At 33.3% G+C, this 21,063-nt stretch overlaps 1 protein-coding gene across 20 annotated transcripts in view; it reads right to left on the bottom strand.

Annotated features, from left to right (window-relative positions):
- Positions 1-21,063, bottom strand: part of LOC129256800 (dynein axonemal heavy chain 3-like) — a 101,979-nt gene that overhangs the window by 71,450 nt on the left and 9,466 nt on the right. For all 20 annotated transcript variants that reach the window (XM_064097606.1, XM_054894969.2, XM_054894971.2 and 17 more), the window contains exons 3-16: positions 20,844-21,015; positions 20,097-20,253; positions 10,156-10,541; positions 9,437-9,575; positions 8,601-8,742; positions 6,779-7,014; positions 6,071-6,266; positions 5,534-5,737; positions 4,783-5,036; positions 3,991-4,195; positions 3,022-3,225; positions 2,433-2,563; positions 1,399-1,594; positions 626-820 (exon numbers count right to left, since the gene is read on the bottom strand). In XM_064097606.1, the coding sequence (XP_063953676.1) occupies positions 626-820; positions 1,399-1,594; positions 2,433-2,563; positions 3,022-3,225; positions 3,991-4,195; positions 4,783-5,036; positions 5,534-5,737; positions 6,071-6,266; positions 6,779-7,014; positions 8,601-8,742; positions 9,437-9,575; positions 10,156-10,541; positions 20,097-20,253; positions 20,844-21,015 (2,817 nt within the window). The remainder of the gene's footprint in view (positions 1-625; positions 821-1,398; positions 1,595-2,432; positions 2,564-3,021; positions 3,226-3,990; positions 4,196-4,782; positions 5,037-5,533; positions 5,738-6,070; positions 6,267-6,778; positions 7,015-8,600; positions 8,743-9,436; positions 9,576-10,155; positions 10,542-20,096; positions 20,254-20,843; positions 21,016-21,063) is intronic.

Below are 21,063 nucleotides of genomic sequence, written 5' to 3'. Positions count from 1 at the left end.
CAGATAAAATATTATTTATGAAGTCATTAGTTCTTCACTGTTAACATTAATTTAAATCAATCACACTCTTTAAAAGAAGCTAATCTAAACTGGAATAAGAATTCCATTACACAACCATCATCCTTTTCACCTCTTACCATCATCCTTGTTACCTCTTACCATCATCCTTGTTACCTCTTACCATCATCCTTGTTACCTCTTACCATCATCCTTGTTACCTCTTAATACCATCATCCTTGTTACCTCTTACCATCATCCTTGTTACCTCTTAATACCATCATCCTTGTTACCTCTTACCATCATCCTTGTTACCTCTTACCATCATCCTTGTTACCTCTTACCATCATCCTTGTTACCTCTTACCATCATCCTTGTTACCTCTTAATACCATCATCCTTGTTACCTCTTACCATCATCCTTGTTACCTCTTACCATCATCCTTGTTACCTCTTACCATCATCCTTGTTACCTCTTACCATCATCCTTGTTACCTCTTAATACCATCATCCTTGTTACCTCTTAATACCATCATCCTTGTTACCTCTTAATACCATCATCCTTGTTACCTCTTACCATCATCCTTGTTACCTCTTACCATCATCCTTATCTTTACATTCTAACCTACCTCATCTTCAACCACTTCAGCATTAACATCTAGCAGTGGTCCATTCATCCATTTATCATACATATGATGAAACTTGACTGCAGCATTCCATAGTTTATCATAGGGTTCTTTCTTCTCCTTGATCTGATCTAGTTCAGGGTAAGGGCTGATGTGACCAACATCAAGTAACTTCTGCTCCTGGTTCACTGCTCCTTTCTGAAAATAATATCACACCATAGGAATACAAAATAAAACACACAAAGCTCTTCTCTTTCTGAAACAAATTACAAAACTGAGGATACAAAATATTCAGATAAATATTCTTGCTGATGAAACTTCAGATGCTGAATCTTTTATTGTTGTTAATCAACTTCTCAACGATTCGAAATAGATATTTTGATTTCACTGTGTAAATTATTGTATTTTTTAACTGTAAAAATCGGGAAAGGCAGCAAATTACTTGGTTTCCGTGTATAACAAATAAAAAAAACTTGAATTTTTTACTTTCCTACCCATACAAAATTTTGAGCCAAAAAACTTGAATGGCTTTCAGATAATAGAACATCTTTCACCCTCATCCTCATCTTTACCTTCTAACCTACCTCATCTTCAACCACTTCAGCATTAACATCTCTTAGAAAATAAAATAAAGATATTCAAAGAAAATGTCTGTGAGGTTTTTTGTTTTTGCTTCTTTTTTTGCTATACATTCCTTCAGTGTAAAACAAATAAATATAAAATAATCTATAAAAGTTACTTCAGTTCCTGAAAGAAATTCATGTGATAGTACTCACCTCAGCGTAGAAATCATCTAGTTTGAGCTGGATATCAATCAGTTTATCCAGGTAATCCTGTGCTTCTGACATGCGATCCTTGGTTCTAAATGCTTTCACTTGATCCATAACATCCTTGATACGAACAGCAAACTTCTTCTGCCAATCATTAAGCTTAGATACAGCATAGTCATGCTCTTTCTGAAGCTTCATCTCACTGAGAAAACAAAATAATAATCCTCAATATGAATCATGACAATCAACAACATGAATCTATATTACCAATTCCATCAGGTTGTTAGCTGGTAGCCGCTACAATGGAATTGTTTTTCATTATTATTATTACTTGGTGACAAGCAAACTAAATCACTATGAATGCTTGGTTTCTCCTTCCGATGTAATTGGGAGTGCGCAGGTAGACTACTCAATACAAATAGCAAAGAGGCTTTTTAACATGCAAACGTGCCAACTCTCTTCTGCATTCAACCTCCATTTAATATCCTTTCCAAGGGACAGAATGTTTTCTACTGGGCAATTCCATAAAATATATATGTCCGACCCCATATTATGAGACCTTCATGAAATTTTCTGTCTCTGATATCTGGTTCTTATGACAGTCTGTAATGCTGTCAAAGGCCATGACTTCATCAATTAATGAAGTGAAGTAAAACTTGAGAAAAAAAATGGGGGTTGGATGTCCAAAAAGGTTTATCATTTTACGAAATTGCCCCACTGTTAAAATGGGTGGACTTAACCCACAATCTTAGGTTCGACAAGCGGATACTTTACAACTTAAGCCAACTTGCCCCCTGTAGTTGGTAACCTACAAATATCACTGCTATTATAATGTAATAATACAGTATCATCAGCATTGCAAAGAAAGCTCTAGCCATTCTAAAAAAAATCAGCATATTGAAAGAAACATGATATACATTTTTTTTTGCTCCAGCATGTTCTGAATTTGTGTATTTGAATATACTTAAACTGCATATGACTACAACATCTTACACTATTTTACTCTTCAGTTAAATTCACATAATGGTAACAAAATTGACCTGTTTCTGATGATAGGCATGATTCTATCTGGCCAGGTGAATGTTTGATCATTCAGCATCAGATCATCTTTCTTCAAGTATGCGTAGTCCATTAGAAAGATCAGGTTTCCTGCAGCTACTTCAAGCTTTTTCTGTATGAAGGTTAAATAGTAGCAATTATTTTGACTGAACAGACTAATCCCAAATTCGATGACATGACTCTTTCCTATACATTTAGAAATATTCAAATTGCAAAGAACACTATTTTCAAATACTTCTATTCTAAAACAGCATTTTTTTGTAAAGCTTAAATCTAAAACTGTAAATCTGAACTCCACATTGCTTATCCAAAGCTTGTTACATATCTGTTACTTGTAAATTTTGCACAGCATGAAATTAACATATTCAATATGGGAACCTGGTGACCATTGTATTAACTACTTTCATTACAGAATGTAGTCATTAATAAGTTAGTAATTAAAAATAAAATCAACCATCTACCCTAAGCTATAAAAACAAATTTATCACAAATACTTCCTTGTAATGGATTTAAAATTCAATAAGATCATAATGTAAAGAATTTTTTAAAACAAAAACAAAGAGGAAATACCTTCAGTTGTAGTAGTTCTCCAGTAGTCAGCCTATCTACATATTCCTGAAGTTTGACCAACTGAGTGGTAGTCTCGGACTGAGTGGTAATTCTCCTTACAATCTGATCATATTGACCACATATTGCACGGTTGAACAATCGACTTGTATCAATGATGTTTGTTATCATGATGTCAGCTAAATCTCTTGATCTCAGAATCAGCCACTGTAAAGAAAAACAATGAAATGATTATCATAGTTTTTTTTATTATGGTTACTTGAACTTAGGCAATCTATACCTCACAGAAAGCACTATCTGCAACAACATCTAATACCTTTGAAAAGGAACCATGGGAAATGTTGTGTCTGTCAAAAGATTTCAAGATGATTTTCTGTCAAGAGTGTAACTCTTCGACAGAGATACAAGGCCGTGTAAATGGCATCCCTCTACATCTATGATTCATCCTGCCTCCACATTTTACACATTATAAGTGAAAATGGGTACAAACAAGATTTTTACTGGGAGAACATCAATTTTTAGACTACTTTTTTTGTAGTTGAATGTTGAATGTTGGATCTAGTTATTACCACTTAAAGCAAGTAGCACACTTGCAAGGTCAACGGAAAATCAGCCTGGTGGCTGTATACCCGTCTTTAAATGACTGATACTGGTGTTTTGCAGATAATTCAATCTGGGTCTCATTAAATAAAGATTTATAACTATGGTCACCTTGCCATTATGTCAAATACCATGCTAACACGGCTCAGCAGTCAATCACAATCAAGGTTACCATTATAGATGCCATAATGGCAAATTTACCATAGATGTAAGTATTCAAGGAATGGGCCAATATGACTGAATGTAATGAGTTAGTTATACAATTAATATTCCATACACGACATGCTTGGTTTCATCTAATTCACAATTCTATAGGCCTATCAATTGGAAGCAATTTTTCTAATCTACACATAATAAGATGACATTACTTACACTATTGATATCTGTGCAATCCAACTGAAAGAGATGCATGGGAACATTGAGAGGGAAGAGACCTACTTCAGCAGCCATCTTCTTGAGTTTTTCAATCTCTCTGACATAGTCCCTCAAGTGTTGGTCTTTACTTACAAACTTCTCAACCTGTGAATCTGAGGAGGATTTCAACAGGTAGGCATATGGAGCATACACCATCTTAAACCTGTAACAGTAAAGACAATACAGTGTTTATCATTTAACCTGTTGACTGCTGAATTCCATAAATTCATAGCACTTTGTACAGAGAAAACCAAAATCCAGCCAGAAATGGGTTAATAGCGTCAACTAAAATGAAAATAATTGTAAGTGTGTGAATCCAATCAAAGCACATAAACAGTTAAAATAATCCTGGAAAATACACAGTATGTTAGGACTGCAATGTCTTGTTAATAGTTTGAAGACATATAAATTTGTGAATAGATCCTTTGATTTTAAATCTAGCAGAGTCCTATAATATTAGTGAAAGCCAATATGTATATGTAGCATATCTCTGTCAGCAGAGAAGTAGTTTACAGCAACGAAGGTGGTACTATAGATGGTGTATCACAAAAATTTGAAGTCTATTGTGCCAATGTACACATGATATTAAATACAAAATCCCATTAACCTATGATTTAAACAAAGTGATGTTGAGTACCACATACACAACTCAGCATTTTATGTGTGATTTATAATTGGACAACATCTTTGTGAAACACCCCTGGGCTTCTAGCTAGTAGTTTAGTCTAGTCAGTAATAGAAACAACTAACCTGACTGGACCATGATAGTTATGTAAGATGACCTCTTTGACCTGCTCTTTTGCCCTCTCAATGACTTCCTCATCATCTCTGACAGTAGGAATATGAGTAACGGCCATAGCATCTACACGATGGAAGAGATGATTCTCAACCCGATGGATCCCCTTCACACCATCTACCATGGATTGGATACATCGATGGATGATGTCAACAACACCATTGATATCTGGTGTGAATTTACAGGATACCTTAGACATCTCAGGACCCTGGAATGGAAATAAACCATTTCATGGTAAATAGTTCAATGCTTATCCATGACAGCACTTAAAAGCTTTCTGGTTTCACTACCCACATGAGTACATAATACAGTAAAGTCATTAGGCAAAGTTCTACAAGAAGACAAGGTTATCCATATTTGAATGAAATCTAACAACTGGACATGTTGGCAAGTTCTATATTTGTGTACAAGATTAAAGGCAAAATTTGAATACAGAGACTAACTAAACAAACTGATTTTTATAATGCTATCTGTCATAATGTGTTTTCTGTCAAATATATTCAACAATAATTTAAGTAGGGAGTTCACATTCAAGTGGCTTCTTGAATCCTCTCTATCTGATAAATCATAAACAAACTTTATAACCTAGAAAAAATGTAACATACTTGTACCTTTGCAATTAACAATAATTCATTGCGTGAATAAATGATCTTTCTAAAATTATTTTGTATCACTGTTATAATGAATCAGTTATGAATCAATTACCATGGAGATCTTGAGAGGCTGTGGTATGGTTGGAAGGCTAAGGTCAGATTCATTGTAATCACAATCATAATAGTTTCCAGCATCATACTGTTGAAACCATTCTACAAAATCATGAATAGACTTCTCTACACAACTCCTCAAGCACAGTGACATCAGTGTAGAAACAGACCTGAAGAAATGATCCATCTGAGCCATTCTACCATCCTGCATTGTGTAAATAAAAATAAATTCATTGTAAATGTTGGTAAACAAAATGTTAAAGAATTTATGGAGAGGTACAGCAAAGTTTCTTCTGAACAAAGTAAGCAGAGTTGATTCAAGTCGGAACCTCTTTGGAGACTCTACATTAATATGCTTACGTCTAAACAAAGTAAGCTACAATTTGCACACCATCATAATTTCTTCACCTAGTAGTCATACAGTTCCATTAAAGTCACATAAAATTTATATAACTTACATCCTAATTTTACTAGAAGCATTAATGTATTTTGTAGTTCATAGAGAAATACATTCAAAATAAACAGAGTAAATACTTACTGAACTCTCTGGCATCCATCTTTCAATCTCATCTCGTTCGTCGTCAATCATATTTGCACATTCCTCCAGCCAATCATTGATTAAGATCTCTCTTGTTTGTTTGGTAGTATTCTTGATATGATCTAGGAAAGCTTCAGGAGTCAGGGGCATTATCTCTTCTATACCAGGTCTGTCTAACATCCTAAGATGAGCATATCTGGGAGAAAGATAAGTAAACAGGGTCAAGATTATCTGAAAGGGGTATGGATTGTAAACACAGAAAGAGATGAGAAATAGGGGTAATAAAATACTTAAAATGGCATTGTAAGAAAAAAGTAAAGAAGATAAGAGATGAAAAACAACAAACTGAAGGTTCTGAGCCCTACAACAAAAAGTAATTTATCAATTGCAAATCTTAAAGAACATCTTTGATAGGTTACTGTTCTATCTGCTGAATAAAATAAGCATGCAACAATGATGTTGATTGGTCAATGGCATTCCGTATTTGATAGTGGCTTAGTATAACAAGACCTGTTTTGGGAAGAAATGAGATGTTATGCAATTGATTGCCACTTTCAATCTGACTGTCAAGTCGTCTGGTAGAAACTTTCCTTTTGGCAATTCCTAATTAAACTATATCCTATCAAGAAACTCCATTCAGGAAGACTATCCACACCTACAAAGAAGAAATCAATTGTACATAACAGTATCATAACATTGTGGACTCACTGTGTCTGCCACTTGTATAGTATAGTAGTCATGATAGGATGGGTGATATAAAGATAATTCTCCATGGATTCCCTTGCATCATCTACAGCATCACTCCAAGGATACCATTCTCTACCAGCTGAATTAGAATGTTTGGTTGGCATGGGAATACCAAGTCTCTCTTGTTCTATTGGGTCTTTCAGGATATAGTCCAAAATACCCTTCTTCATACTTTCTGTATAAACAGATCTTGCCTCCTGCATTATTAAAAATCAAAATCAGAGAACATTGATAAAAAATACTTTGTCATCACCATATCTAATGATTGATTTTTTTATCATCAACCCCACCATCATTACCATCCTCATCATCATTATCATACAATGTTACTCAGTATGACATTTCTAAAAACATCAAACAGCTCATCCATTTTGCTAATTTATGCAAGACCTAATGATTTGTCATTCAAAAATTGATGAGTCTTGTTAAGTATTAATATATCATAACATTTTAATCGTGATTTCCTCCTGAAAGGGAAAAGTACCAGCATACTGGTATAGGCTTTCATGTGAATACAGGTACACTTAACATTTATACATTTATGGGGTGACAAAAATAAAATATATATTTAAAAAAATGAAAAAAAGGATGCCATAACTTTGTATCCAATGGGATAGTAATATGATGTGACATCAAGACCTAATCTTTTCAGAATGCCAGCGATAAATTGTCTTGTCATTAAATAAAACACTAATTGAGATACTACACCTTGTTGAACATACAGCAAATTGTTTTCCAAAATTTGAATTCTACTATCTCCATGGTCAATTAATTCAATTTGTCATAAAGAATAACTTTTTTTTTCTTTTTGAAATCACCTTTGATAAAAATATTTTCTTGCACTCAAACATCCATTATCACATTTCCATACCTTCCTTTATATAAATTGATTAATCATTCCATGTCAATGGTCCCCCAATTCAATTTGTCATGCTCATTGGGCTTTTTTAAAAGTACCATTGCCAAAAATAGACGCCAGCACTCAAACATCCATTAAAGTAACAAAAGCAAGCATGGGAGGCATTGTTATACTCTGGTATGGTTGTATTTTTGAAGGACTAGTGCCCTGGGAGAACAAATGGATATTGTATTAAATGACTGCTAGGCTCCTCACAGGGAGTCAATAGAAGACCTACTAGTGTTAATCACTGTGTAATAGAAAGTTGTACAATAAGATGAATGAAACGTGCAATCTAGTAGTGATCTGGGATCTAATAGAAAAGCCACCTAATAGGTTTCCTGAAACCTCCCTAAATTAGATGAAATACTTTCATTCAAGGATACACATTTCATTACCAGAATGTACACACCACAAGCACAACACTGTACTGTAGGTATATAGTTCATTAAAATGAGATCACGCATAAAACTGACCATGTACTCTAAACCATACATACCATTGACAACAAATATTAAATGAATCTTCCTGACAGAAACTGACATGTCAAAAGAGAGAATAATGAACTGAACATTTTATTACAATTTTGGCATGTTTTTTGTTTAATCCAAATAAGTTTTAAAAAAACAGCACTTCAACAATTTTCCATACCTTTATTGCTTTGCACAAAACAGCCAAGCATTTGCTCAAATCTAAAATTCTTATATTTTAATTATTCACGTAAGAATGGCTCTTGGCTTTTAGATAACATGGCAGGCTTGGTCTATAGTCTGCAGTTCACAAGTTAATAAAATATTACCATTCAAATAATTTTTCTATTGCCTTTAAAATATCCCACAACCTTTTATTAGTTTTGAATAATGGAATATTAGGAAAGAATACTACCTCTGTGACTTCTTTCATGCACTTCTTAAGATGTTCTGTCTTTAATCTAGCAGGAAGAAAGTTATACATTGCTTTGATCCATTCTGTATCTAGAGGTGCTACTGAAGAATCTTCTATGGAACCTTCAAGCAAACCATAATATCTAAAGAAACAAACAAAAAAGTGTCTAGTCTATACAGTAAAATTGAAATAAAATAACATATACAATTTACTTTTGATCATGTCATACAGGCTGCTCAAAACAAGAATCAATATATTTAATATAGATACTACCCCCATAAATATAATATTACAACTATTACTATAAAACTACTGCTGGCTATTTAATGCCATATGTTTGTAAATCAGGACACATTTTGGTGATTATAACTAAGCCCTTAATTCAAGATGTACTTATTAACAAAGGCAACCATACAACAAAAATCATAACAATATTGCATAAGTTGCTTACGTACATATAAACTTTGTAAGCAAACAAAACTTCCACGTATGTCAAAGTCAACATTTCATATTTCATTTTAAAATTGTACAAACTTGCTGTTTGTTAAGGGTCAGATTAGTTGTCAAAATGCATTAACAAAGTAAAAAATTAATTCAAAATTGATGCTTAATTTAACCAACAATAGCCCACTGCCCTATAGCTATCAAGGGATCGGTGCTACTAATTACTCTTGCCAAGTTACCATCTTTTATCTTTTCAAATGAAGGAAAGGAAGCATGAATATATGTACTTTAAGGGGAAAGCAATACTACATGTAGGTGGATTACAATACTGTCTCTGAAGAACTTAGATTTTATTAATAATGCTATATGAAGAAATCAATAAATAAATGTACCTAACTACATCCTGTTGGTCTGGAGTAGGGGGTCTTGATAAGCCATGAGTTGAGTAGGTATACCCTGGGAATTTAACACTCATAACGGCTTCCATCTCTAAATCATAGTCACGCATACATGGAGGAAGGTCTAGACCATCTTTATAAAAAAAAGTTAACATAAATCATATCTATTGTTAGATTATATCCCTCTCTTGTTATATCAATTGATAAAGATCTATTAAAAACTGGTAAACTTACACAAGACATCAATTTCAGTCATATGTTCATTTCCCATGAACAATCACTATTAACATTATGAAGAGAAATCAATCAAATAAATCAATATTCATTCATACATTACATTTTGCAAATCATTATTGAATTTTGTATTAAAAAAAAGAGAATATCATTAAAAAAATCTCTTTGAAAAAAGGGTCAACTAGTATAGTCACTCAATTGAAAATTCATTAAATCGATTTATAATTGAATTCATACTTGTAAAGAAAAAAAAACACCACCTCTGTTTATAGTAAACTTATCTATAAACTTGATACTTGTAATACTTGAATTCATGAACTTCATATAGTATCCCTAAATGAGTTTGATATTATTTTCAAAGTTCAAACAGAATTCTTTGGTAAATGACATGGTTTTTATTTCAGTGATTGTAACCTCATCAACACACTTAAGAATCTATTAAAAAATGTATAATGTTAGTTCCTGAAACATGAACTTACCAAGACTGCTATCTGAACTTGTATTTGTCACAGATCGAAGATTAAGTATCGGAACATCATTAACTGGTGTTGGTGATGAATGTATTGCATTTAAGGATCCATTACCACTATCAGGAAAAATAGGATCACTACCGCTACTAGAGGTTTGCCTCATAGGTCTACCCTCCCTGCTACTTAATGGTCTAGTCCTATCATGTCCATTAAATGCACTGTCTGCATGGTCCCTTGGACTAGTTGGAGGGGTGTTTATAGGTGGAAGACGACTCCTACTGGCTGATGGACCATTAGAATGAAAGCTTTGGACCAGAGTTATTCCATTGTTGTGGACTGATGTTTGACTCCTACTCTTCTTATACTCAGCATAGGATTGATGCGATGATCTTGGACTATAGCAAGTGGATAATCAACAAAAATTAAAATATTTCTTAGGTCCCTAAAAAAATATATAGTATAATGATAATTTGATTTTTTTTTCATAAGGTAAAATACAGAATTTACCCAGCAGTGTTTAGACTGACTACATAAATTCAACAATTACAAGGTAACAAAGACTAAATACAAAAGACACATACAGTGATTAAACTAAAAGATTAAAAATTATATTATTGGTATTGGACAAAAATAAGAATGAAATAGCTGATGTGAAGAAGAAAGAGTGGGGGAGACAGAAAAAAAAGAGAAGCAAGTCAGCCAATGTTGAGGTGAAATCGAAATGCAATGTTTTTTCAATTTCTGTTTAAAGCTATGCAAGCTTTGGGGTACCTTTCAGCTTTCATCTAATGAATTCCAGAATTTCGTGCCAATAACTGTAAATATGTTACTTGTAAATATGTTATTTGCAAAAACAGTTCTTATCAATGGAATGTGAGAAGAGACTGAATGTCTTGTTGGGCACTCATGAATGGAGCTGTTTTTTATGAATAAATTTAAAAAAAAATATTTGGCAATTCTTTTGCGTAGTATTTAAACATAAATTGTCCTAATTGAAAGTTGAATAAGATTGTTGACTTTCAAAATTTCATTGGCATAGAAAATTGGATTAGTGTGAGAATAAAAACCTTCTTTTATATAGTACGGACTATTTTCTTTTGAAGCCAGTAAAATCTGTCAAGATGAACTTTGGAAGCATTTTCCCAAGCCAGGATACCGTAATTAAGAATTAAAGTAGAATATAACATTAAAGGTCAAGTCCACCTCAGAAAAATATTGATTAGAATCAATAGAGAAAAATCAGACAAGCACAATGCTGAAAATTTCATCAAAATCGGATGTAAAATAAGAAAGTTATGACTTTTCAAAGTTTCGCTTATTTTCACAAAATAGTTATATGAACGAGTCAGTTACATCCAAATGAGAGAGTAGATGATGTCACTCACTCACTATTTCTTTTGTTTTTTATTGTTTGAATTATACAATATTTCAATTTTTACGAAATTGACAATTAGGACCTCCTTGCCTGAACCACAAAATGTTCAAATAATGGAATTCCACGTGTTCAGGGAGGAATGAAACTTCATTTCACATGACAATGACGAGAAAATCAAAATATTTCATATTTCATATAATAAAATACAAAAGAAATAGTGAGTGATGTCATCAGTTCCCTCATTTGCATACCAACCGAGATGTGCATATAACTGTTTTGTGAAATGAAGTGAAACTTTAAAATGTCATAACTTTCTTATTTTACATCCGATTTTGATGAAATTTTCAGTGTTATGCTTGTTGGATTTTTCTCTTTTTATTCAAATCAAGTTTTTGTTGGGGTGGACTTGTCCTTTAAGAGACTTGAAGATTTCAATATGGTAATTGTTCTGATAGTTTTAGAAATAGTCTTATGCTGTCAATGTGAAAATTCCAAGATATTTTTTCATCCATAGTGTTTCCTAAGAATTTAGTGGAGGTGATTTTCTCAAGAATGGTGTTGTCAACGATTAAGGCTATGATTACTGACAGAATTGCTAAATAACATAATTCGCTTTTCAGAAGATTGGTTGACAATTTGTTTGATTGGATCTATTGTGAAATAATAATTAGTTCTGTCTTTGCAGTTCTGAGGAGAACATTTGGGTCTGGGTCAGATAAAAATATGTTTGAGTCGTCTGCAAACAAAATGATCGAAAGGTCCGAGTAAACTTCCCTGTGCTGCTCCACAGTTAAAGGGGAATCCAACCCAAACAAGTGGAACGCCTCTGGCAGTCTCGCCTGCATTACGCAATTTAATATAGCAGCAGTGCTAACTTTGAAAACTACTATAAAATAATCATTCACAAAAACACCATTCATATAATGACATAATACCATGTTCATTGACCATAGATGACATTAGAACGGTGACTTAAAACTTGTCAACTACACTCATGTCCACATTTCATTCACTCTATCCATAAACTTTCAAAGTTATGATGGCAATTCAACAATTACCCCAACATGGCCTACGTTTATTGACCTTAACTGACCTTTGACCTTGGTTTTGTGACCTGAAACTCACAGGGGATGTTCAGTGATACTCGATTACTCTTATGTCCAAGTTTTATGAACTAGATCCATAAACCTTCAGAGTTAGGATGGTAATTTAACGAAGACCCCCAACACGGCCAAAGTTCATTGACCTTAAATGACCATTGACCATGGTCATGTGACCTGAAACTCGCACAGAATATTCAGTGGTACTTGATTAACCTAATGTCTAAGTTTCATGAACTAGATTCATAAATTTTCAAAGTTATGAAGGTAATTCAACAAATACCCCCAACTTGGCCAAAGTTCACTGACCCCTTAATGACCTTTGATCTTGGTCATGTGACCTGAAACTCAGGAAGGATGTTCACTAATACTTGATTAACCTTAAGTCCAAGTTTCATGAACTAGATCCATAAATTTTCAAAGTTATGATAGTAATTCAACAAATACCCCCAACTTAACCAAAGTTCAGTGACCCTAAATGACCTTTGACATTGGTCATGTGACCTGAAACTGGTGCAGGATGTTCACTAATACTTGATTAACCTTATGCCCAAGTTTCATGAACTAGGTCCATATACTTTCTAAGTTATGATGTCATTTCAAAAACTTAACCTTCGGTTAAGATTTTGAAAATAATTCTCCCAACATGGTCTAAGTTCATTGACCCTAAATGACCTTTGACCTTAGTCATGTGACCTGAAACTCAGGCAGGATGTTCAGTAATACTTGATTAACCTTATGTCCAAGTTTCATGAACTAGGTCTATATACTTTTTAAGTTATGATGTCATTTCAAAAACTTAACCTCAGGTTAAGATTAGATGTTGACGCCGCCGCCGCCAGAAAAGCGGCGCCTATAGTCTCGCTCTGCTATGCAGGCGAGACAATAAAAACGAAAAATGAGACAAGTTGATAGGTGAAAGTTTGAACAATATTGGACAAACAACAAGAAAGTTATGATTTTTTTAAAGTTGTAAATATTGGTAATCACTATACCCATGGAGACTTCAAATTGGCCGCATATGGGATGTCATAGTGATGTAAGGCAAGGACTACTCTTCCATGTACTCCAATACATATTGTGGCTAAAATGTAATTTTCCCAAAAAGTTTTATTTCAAATTATATTTTTCTTTCATATGAGGACATAAAAAATATACTACCTGGATTATATTTAGATTACTGCCCCAGGGGAATGGGTACTTAGCAGAAAACCACAAATAAAGTACATATGGCCTATGGGAAAGTTGTCCTTGCCCCTTGTCATAATTTACTTACCCAGTTGCCAATTTGAAATATACATACTATTAGTGATCTCAATTTAAAAGCAGCTATAACTTTCTTATTCCTTGTCCGATTTCTTTCAAACTTTCGCCATTCTGTTAAATTTATTTTTCTCCTTCCCAACACAACATTTTATGGCAAAGGCTGGATTCCCCTTTAAGGCTTAATTTGTGGGAATTTTCATTATAAGAGAAAAAAAATTGTTTCTAATACCCAACACTGTGATGTGGGTCCTGTCTTACAAAGAAAATGTAAAGACAGTTTGGATGTTGACACTGCTGGTTTTCCATAGTTGTGGTTGATATGATCAATCGTATCTCCTGGTGTGGTCTAGGCCAAATCTCTATAACTTCCCTTTAAATCTAACTTTCGTTCCAGGAAATTTCAAAGTCTAGTAAGAAAACCAATAAGTGGATGAACATATATTTTTTGTATGTGGCCTGTATATCAAATCAAAAATCAAACCAAACATGTACCTAAGGAACTCTATGCAGAGTTACTTCTTTTAAGTACAGACCATCATCTGGTGTATCATCATTCTATTGAGGTTAAGTGAAAATGGCATGGATTTTGTTTATAGATCAATAAAGCAAATTTAAAAAAATATTTTAAAAAAAATTAAAAAAAAATCACATGACAGGTTTGAATCCAAAAGAAGCAGGGCTATAATTGACCAAGACATGCATCCATGCATTATAGAGGCCTTTCTCATAGCCAAAGCAAGATTCTATAGCTTTTTATAAAATAAATAAAGTACAAGTAGATCAGTTTTATTGCATGTTTCCAATAGACCATTTTTAATTCTACTTTAGTAGAGAAGTTAAGACAATAAATAAGAAAATAAACTTTAATATTTTATATAATGAATTAATTGGTGTTTTGGAAGGGATGCATTGTTCTAAAGGCTATGATAATAGTGAAATTCTTGCTCAAATTATTTTTAATTTGCATGAGAGTAAAATATGAATGCATATCACACAAATGGGTTTTTATATGTGCTGAAAACACATCTTGTATAATAAAAAAAGAACAACGTTACTGATATGATTATGAACATGTACCATATCTACCATGCAGTTCCACATTTTCATTATAAACTGAAAAATAGCACTTTGCTTTGTCATTTAAAAAAGAGAGAGAAAATGAAGAGAGCAGTAGATCACTACCTTGGTAGAGTAAACAGAGACAGATACTTGAGACACCATTTTAAAGCTTCCTATTGTGAATGCTCCTACTGGTTCAATTATCCTACTTTAAGTGTTCTAATTATATCTTACTGACATGTACAGGCAACACATTTGTTCTCTCACTTTGCCTGTGGTCTGATAAATTTCAACTCTACCATGGACCTGCAACTCTGACTCGTATACAATGTAGCAGGTCCATGATTCTACTGAGCACTCCTCCAAAATAAAGCAATTTTTAAGGATCATTGTAGTTGGCAGAAAGAGCTTTGTTAAGGTTTATACATTATTTTAAAGAAAAATAATGTGCACATAAAATAATAGCTTTTACAAAAAGTACTATTTCAAAGTTAAAATTTATGCCTAGGGATTCTTAACGCATAATGTACATGTGCCAAATATTAAGAGAATTAAGGCAAAAAAAAAAGGATTAGTCACCCAATCCCAAGATGGCACAACGAAGCTGTACCCCCCAAAAATCCTTATTATATTGAGGAAGTGGAGAAAGATAGAATTTAGCATTTTTTTCTATTCTCTTGAAAGTGAGTTAATCATACATGTACATGTAGCTTTGCCAAAAACAGCTTAGGATGCCTGAAGGTTTTCCAATGAGAATCACTGACTATCTCATTAAATGAGAATAAAGAAAAATGCTGGGGTGAGGTTAAGCAAATATTGGCTGAAGCTAAGTGTTGCATAAGACCTTCAGATTTACACTCCTTTAAAGAAATAGCAACTGAAAACTGACAAACATTTAAAAACAAAAAAATATCTGATTTGGACCAAATTATGTACTACATGTATACATTTCCATTTGTAAATATTTTTTTCCCTCTGGTTTCATAAAGATCACATACAAGACTATTCTACGTGTTATACTGATTAAATTTCAAATACAGTACAGCAGGAGTACAGTGATATAGTACATATTTATTTACAAACTGCAGCTGCTATCAATTTACACTCCCAAGTCCAACAGTAATTAATTAATTAATCATAGCTTTCTTGACTCTTTAAGAATAGTGTTCAAATGCACTTAAGAAGCTTTCGGCTTTGTAATGCAAATTTTAACCTAATAACAAAATGATTAAAATCAATATAAATCCAAAGTCCCTCTATCTCAAAGTTAATTACCCTTTAATTGCTTGCATCTAACTAATAAGATTGGCCTCTGACTCTTGGTCTAATTTATCAGTATGGCTACAGTATGTTATTATATTGAGGACATGATGTACAGTGTTTCAAAATAAACTTCATGACAATAAAAATTAATAATTTCAGTTACACTGTAGGTCTATACTCTCCAATTTTTATGTCCCTACACCTGCACTCTCTCTCCTTTTTCTCTCACTCTCTCTCTCTTTCTACCATCTTCTCCCCTCACCCGTAACCCACGCTCCCCCTCTCTCTCACACAAACACACTTTATAGTGTTAAATGTTTTGTATTTTCAATTGATATATTTTTCTATTTTTATTTGCAATGTAGGTCTACATGTGCATGTACTTTTCTTGATTTATTCTATTTTTATCTCTCTCTCACTTCAAATATACAGTATGTAAACTTTTAAATTCCATTAGAGTTGCTTTAAGCTTCAGGATATTCCAAATGATTATTTTTCATTCAATTCAATTTTCTCTTCCCTTGATAATAGTATAATCTGCTGAGTTTTGCTTTTTTTAACTTTCTTTTTTAACTAATTAAGGTCATACAACATTTTTCAGTCTGTATACCAACTTTAATTCCTGTTATATGCATGTATATATTAAACACAATTTGTGAATATGGAATTATTGAACAAAAGGATCAATAAATGAATCATAAAATCAATGTACTAAAGTAGATATGTAAAGATAATTTTGTTTATATGTTGTTACATTGTAAACTAATCACAAACTATACAATGTTTTATGAAGGTCCAACATTTAAATAACTATTCTCATCCATCACATCCATACTCCAGAACACTCACTCGCCCCTGATGTTCATATTGTTGATCTGTTGATACTATACAACCATTTCACATATTATTTTTGTCTTCTTCCTCAGACTCACTTATATGATATCATTAATGTCAACTCTGTATTTTCAAGATATTTTTGTAGGCCCATGTGTACAATTTACAATATATTTTACCATGATTGAAATATAGAATTTGTTTGACATATTTTTGGATAAAACAATTTTAAATATAGTTCGCTGTTTTCTGTGCCAACCTGTATAGTGTATACCACTTCAATAGTCTAGAGGAATATTTCTTGACCTGGTGTGAGTGCTATGCATACATCAGAGCCATGTCATAATATTTGCAGTAACTATTTAATGACCAGACTCAAGAACCAATGATAATTGGCTGATCATCACTTACAATGGAGTGTTGTATAGGGTGTTTCAAAATATGTTGGCAATTATTAAACTGAATTTCTTATGACAAATATTTTCTCTAAGATGCCATTTTCAGAACAATCAGAAAAAGAAATACATGTACACATATTATAGAATTTGAAGTAATCTCTGACACCGTTCTCATTACACTTTCTAAAACTAGTTTACTGGAAACCGGTTCAGGAAACCAGTTTGGGAGATCGCTTTGCTAGCATTCCCATTTGATCACCCGAAAATTGTTTTCAAAATCACTTCACGTAAAGCAATCTTGTTGCTGTGGAAACGCTCTCAGTGGTGTGACACGTTTCGCGCGAAATTCGAAACCGCAGCGTAGGCATTCTACACCTGTCGTGTAGAGTAGTGCGCTCAAAATATGCGAAGATCGCTTCCCAAAGAATGGCTGTATCCTCACTTACGCTAAAACCAGTTTAACAAGGCAAAGCAATCTTCAAAACTACATCGCGAGGTGGTTTTCTGAACCGGTTTGGAAGATCGCTTCAACTGTTCTCATTACAAGTTAAACTAGTTTCCACTAAACTAGTTTCCAGTAAACTAGTTTCAGGAAGGTAGTGAGAACAGTGTCTCTGATTAAGAAGTGAGCCAGCAGCTTAAGGACATTCCAGTTAAAATAAAATCCATGTCATTTATACAAAATTTTGCACAAAGTTGTAACGTTAGAGGAAGGTATATTTATTTATTTTATTTTATTTATTTTCAGTTTTATTTAATCAGGGTGGCCTCATCAGTTACCAAACTGCTGTCCTTGAGGGCCCTGAGATAAAAATCAATATGTACGATATTTACAAACAATGAATACATAAATCAAAATGGCATACACTTAAACAACAAAATTAAAAATACAATCCAATAAAAGATCAATATTGAATTTCAAGAAACAGACAAAGGAAAAGGCTATTGGAAACTGCTGCATAATATACGGTTTAACGGGAAAAGGATGGATGACTGGTAACAGAGTAATGTTCATTTAATTGGTAATAATTTGAGTAGAGATTAGAATGTTTGCCAAATTAGAATATAAATATGAATCAATAACACAGTGTTACTCCTCTTGCATTGCAAGGCCTATCAATTTTTCATTTGTTAAACGAGGCACAGAATGAATTGAGGGACATAGCCTGGCGTTGATCTTTCCTTAGATTATTCCATTCTGCGGTCCCAATGTACTGAAAAGTCCTCTTGCCACTATTATTATGTAGAGGAGCACTATTTACCTGAAGGGAGGCAGTGGACATTGATCTAGTTCTTATATCATAATTATGTTTGATAAACCGTTCACTTAAATATGGGGGAGAAATACAATTAACACATTTAAATACTTCACACATTCGGTGGAAATGCCGTCTGGAAAAGAGATCTTTCCATTTTAGAACGGAAAATAAATCACAAATGTGAGTTCGCGGATTGGCCCCTAAGATCATCCTTGCCATTCTGTTATGCAATTTGGTAAGTTTATCAAGGAGACCGAGAGAAGAATTAGACCAAACTACGTCACAATAATCAAATTGGGGCATGATCAAAGCATTACAGAGTAGTTTGAAAATGTCATCCGGGACATAAGGCTTTGCGGATTGACGTAGAAATCAAATTTTTCTCGAAATCTTTTTAGCAATGTGATCTATGTGCCTTTCGTATGACCGAGTGTTAAAAAATATGGATTCATGTGCTTGGTTTCAAACTAAAAGCACTTTTGTTGGAGCAAATGTGCATTGAAAAGCACCAAAAATGTGCAAAAAGCTTTGCATCTACATGTACATTATGTGAGGAAAATTTCCAATCCACTCTCCAATTTATTGAAACTCAAGGTCATATACATTGTACATCGTGGCACTTCAAGGTAAAGTATTCTGAAGTGGTAGAGGCATTTAGAAAGCTGGTCCATGGATTATTTTTGGTTAATTAGTTTCATTAAATAAAACAAATCTGATCTGCATTTAGAGTGCAGATCGAAGGAAAAATCAGATGATACCTATAATAATAATAAAGCATTTAGGAACGCTATACATAGTACACTATATCATAGCGTTTACACTGTAGATCAATTTACAACACTCAAAAGCTACATCTATCCTAGATACAAGTACCGTAAGTACGTTTTCAACCGTTTCTTAAATCTATGAAGAGAAGTTTCAGATCTTAATGTAATGGGAAGCTTGTTCCATTCTTTTGCCGCAGCAAAACGGTAAAACTACGTTCACCGGCTTATAGCTAATTATTCACCTATTCATTCATTGTGACATCAATGAGCATAGAGAAAAATATGTGCAGATCATGATTCACACAAAAACATATCTGTGGAATGTCCATAGGGTATCTCTTTAATATGGAAACTACATGTTTTATCAAGGTGTCAAATTATAAGAAATCTATACAATTGAAACCTTTAATCAAGTGGAAGCATCATTCATACCCAAGAGTTTGAAAGTACATATAGAAAAGACATACACTCCACATTCAATAATAAGTTTGGGATCAGGGTAAGGGTGCATCTATGATTTTATTTTGTAATATTTGAACCATTATGGTGCGTGATAACAAAAAATAGGATCAATTAAATTGACATTGATTTAAATTGCATAGAAAATATTCACAAAAACATGATGTTACCTTTTTCTTGGTGAAGGAGTGGCATGAGTGGTAGATTTATCAGGTGATCGCCTATGATCCAAAGTAGATGATTGTATATGATATGATCTATGTGATGGAGAAATACCTCTGTGATTTGGAGATGGTGATCTTTTGCCATTCCGAATCTGTGGACGATCTAAATTCAAAATCAAATGACATTTAGCTTACTTGGAATACATTTGATTAATGAAAAAGAAAGTTAGTCTTTAAAAACTTTTAGCCATTGATACATTCAATATAATTAAATGCATCCTGATAATCTAGAAATGTAAAGATAACTACTATGTATGCTTACAATATCAGGTACCGTTAGCTTCTTTTATGACTTGCTGCATATAATTATTAACATAATTATTTTTTAGAAAAAGAATGTATTCATATTTTCATCAGCGAGCACCAAGACACAAATATAGGATCCTTGTTAAACCTGTAAGTAATGTGTTTATAAAATTTATATCTAGATCAGGTAATGTTGATTACACTGGAATGGCATTAATCTTGTAAAGAATTTATACCATTTTGGCTTTAATACAATTTTACAGAGCTGTAAAACTACACGCAGCATCAAGATTTCCTCACAATCTTGTCAATATATCAATAATACATGTTTCTAATTCTCACTTTCAATTAGGTGCTTTTTGTGAAATTCTGAGACAGGTGATTTTTTGAAAGGGCTTCTGGAAAACCACCTGGCTATTACTGATACCATCTCAGATAGATATTTACCATGTCTGCGTAGAATCTCATAAATGTATGAAGATGTCAGATTGCGGGCTGATGGAGTGTAGTTATTAGCAATAGCATCACTGACTCTGCGACTATGTTTGACTTCTTTGGTTGGAGCAGCTCTTGTGAATGCTCCAGGCTGAACTATCTTAGGTTTGTCACTATACGCCGGCTGGACAAAATGAGAAGTTATAATTTTCACAATAGTATTGATGACATA

Source organism: Lytechinus pictus, chromosome 3 (genome assembly GCF_037042905.1).
Source record: "Lytechinus pictus isolate F3 Inbred chromosome 3, Lp3.0, whole genome shotgun sequence".
NCBI classification, from domain to species: Eukaryota; Metazoa; Echinodermata; class Echinoidea; order Temnopleuroida; family Toxopneustidae; genus Lytechinus; species Lytechinus pictus.
This window is presented reverse-complemented; position numbering and strand designations above follow the sequence as displayed.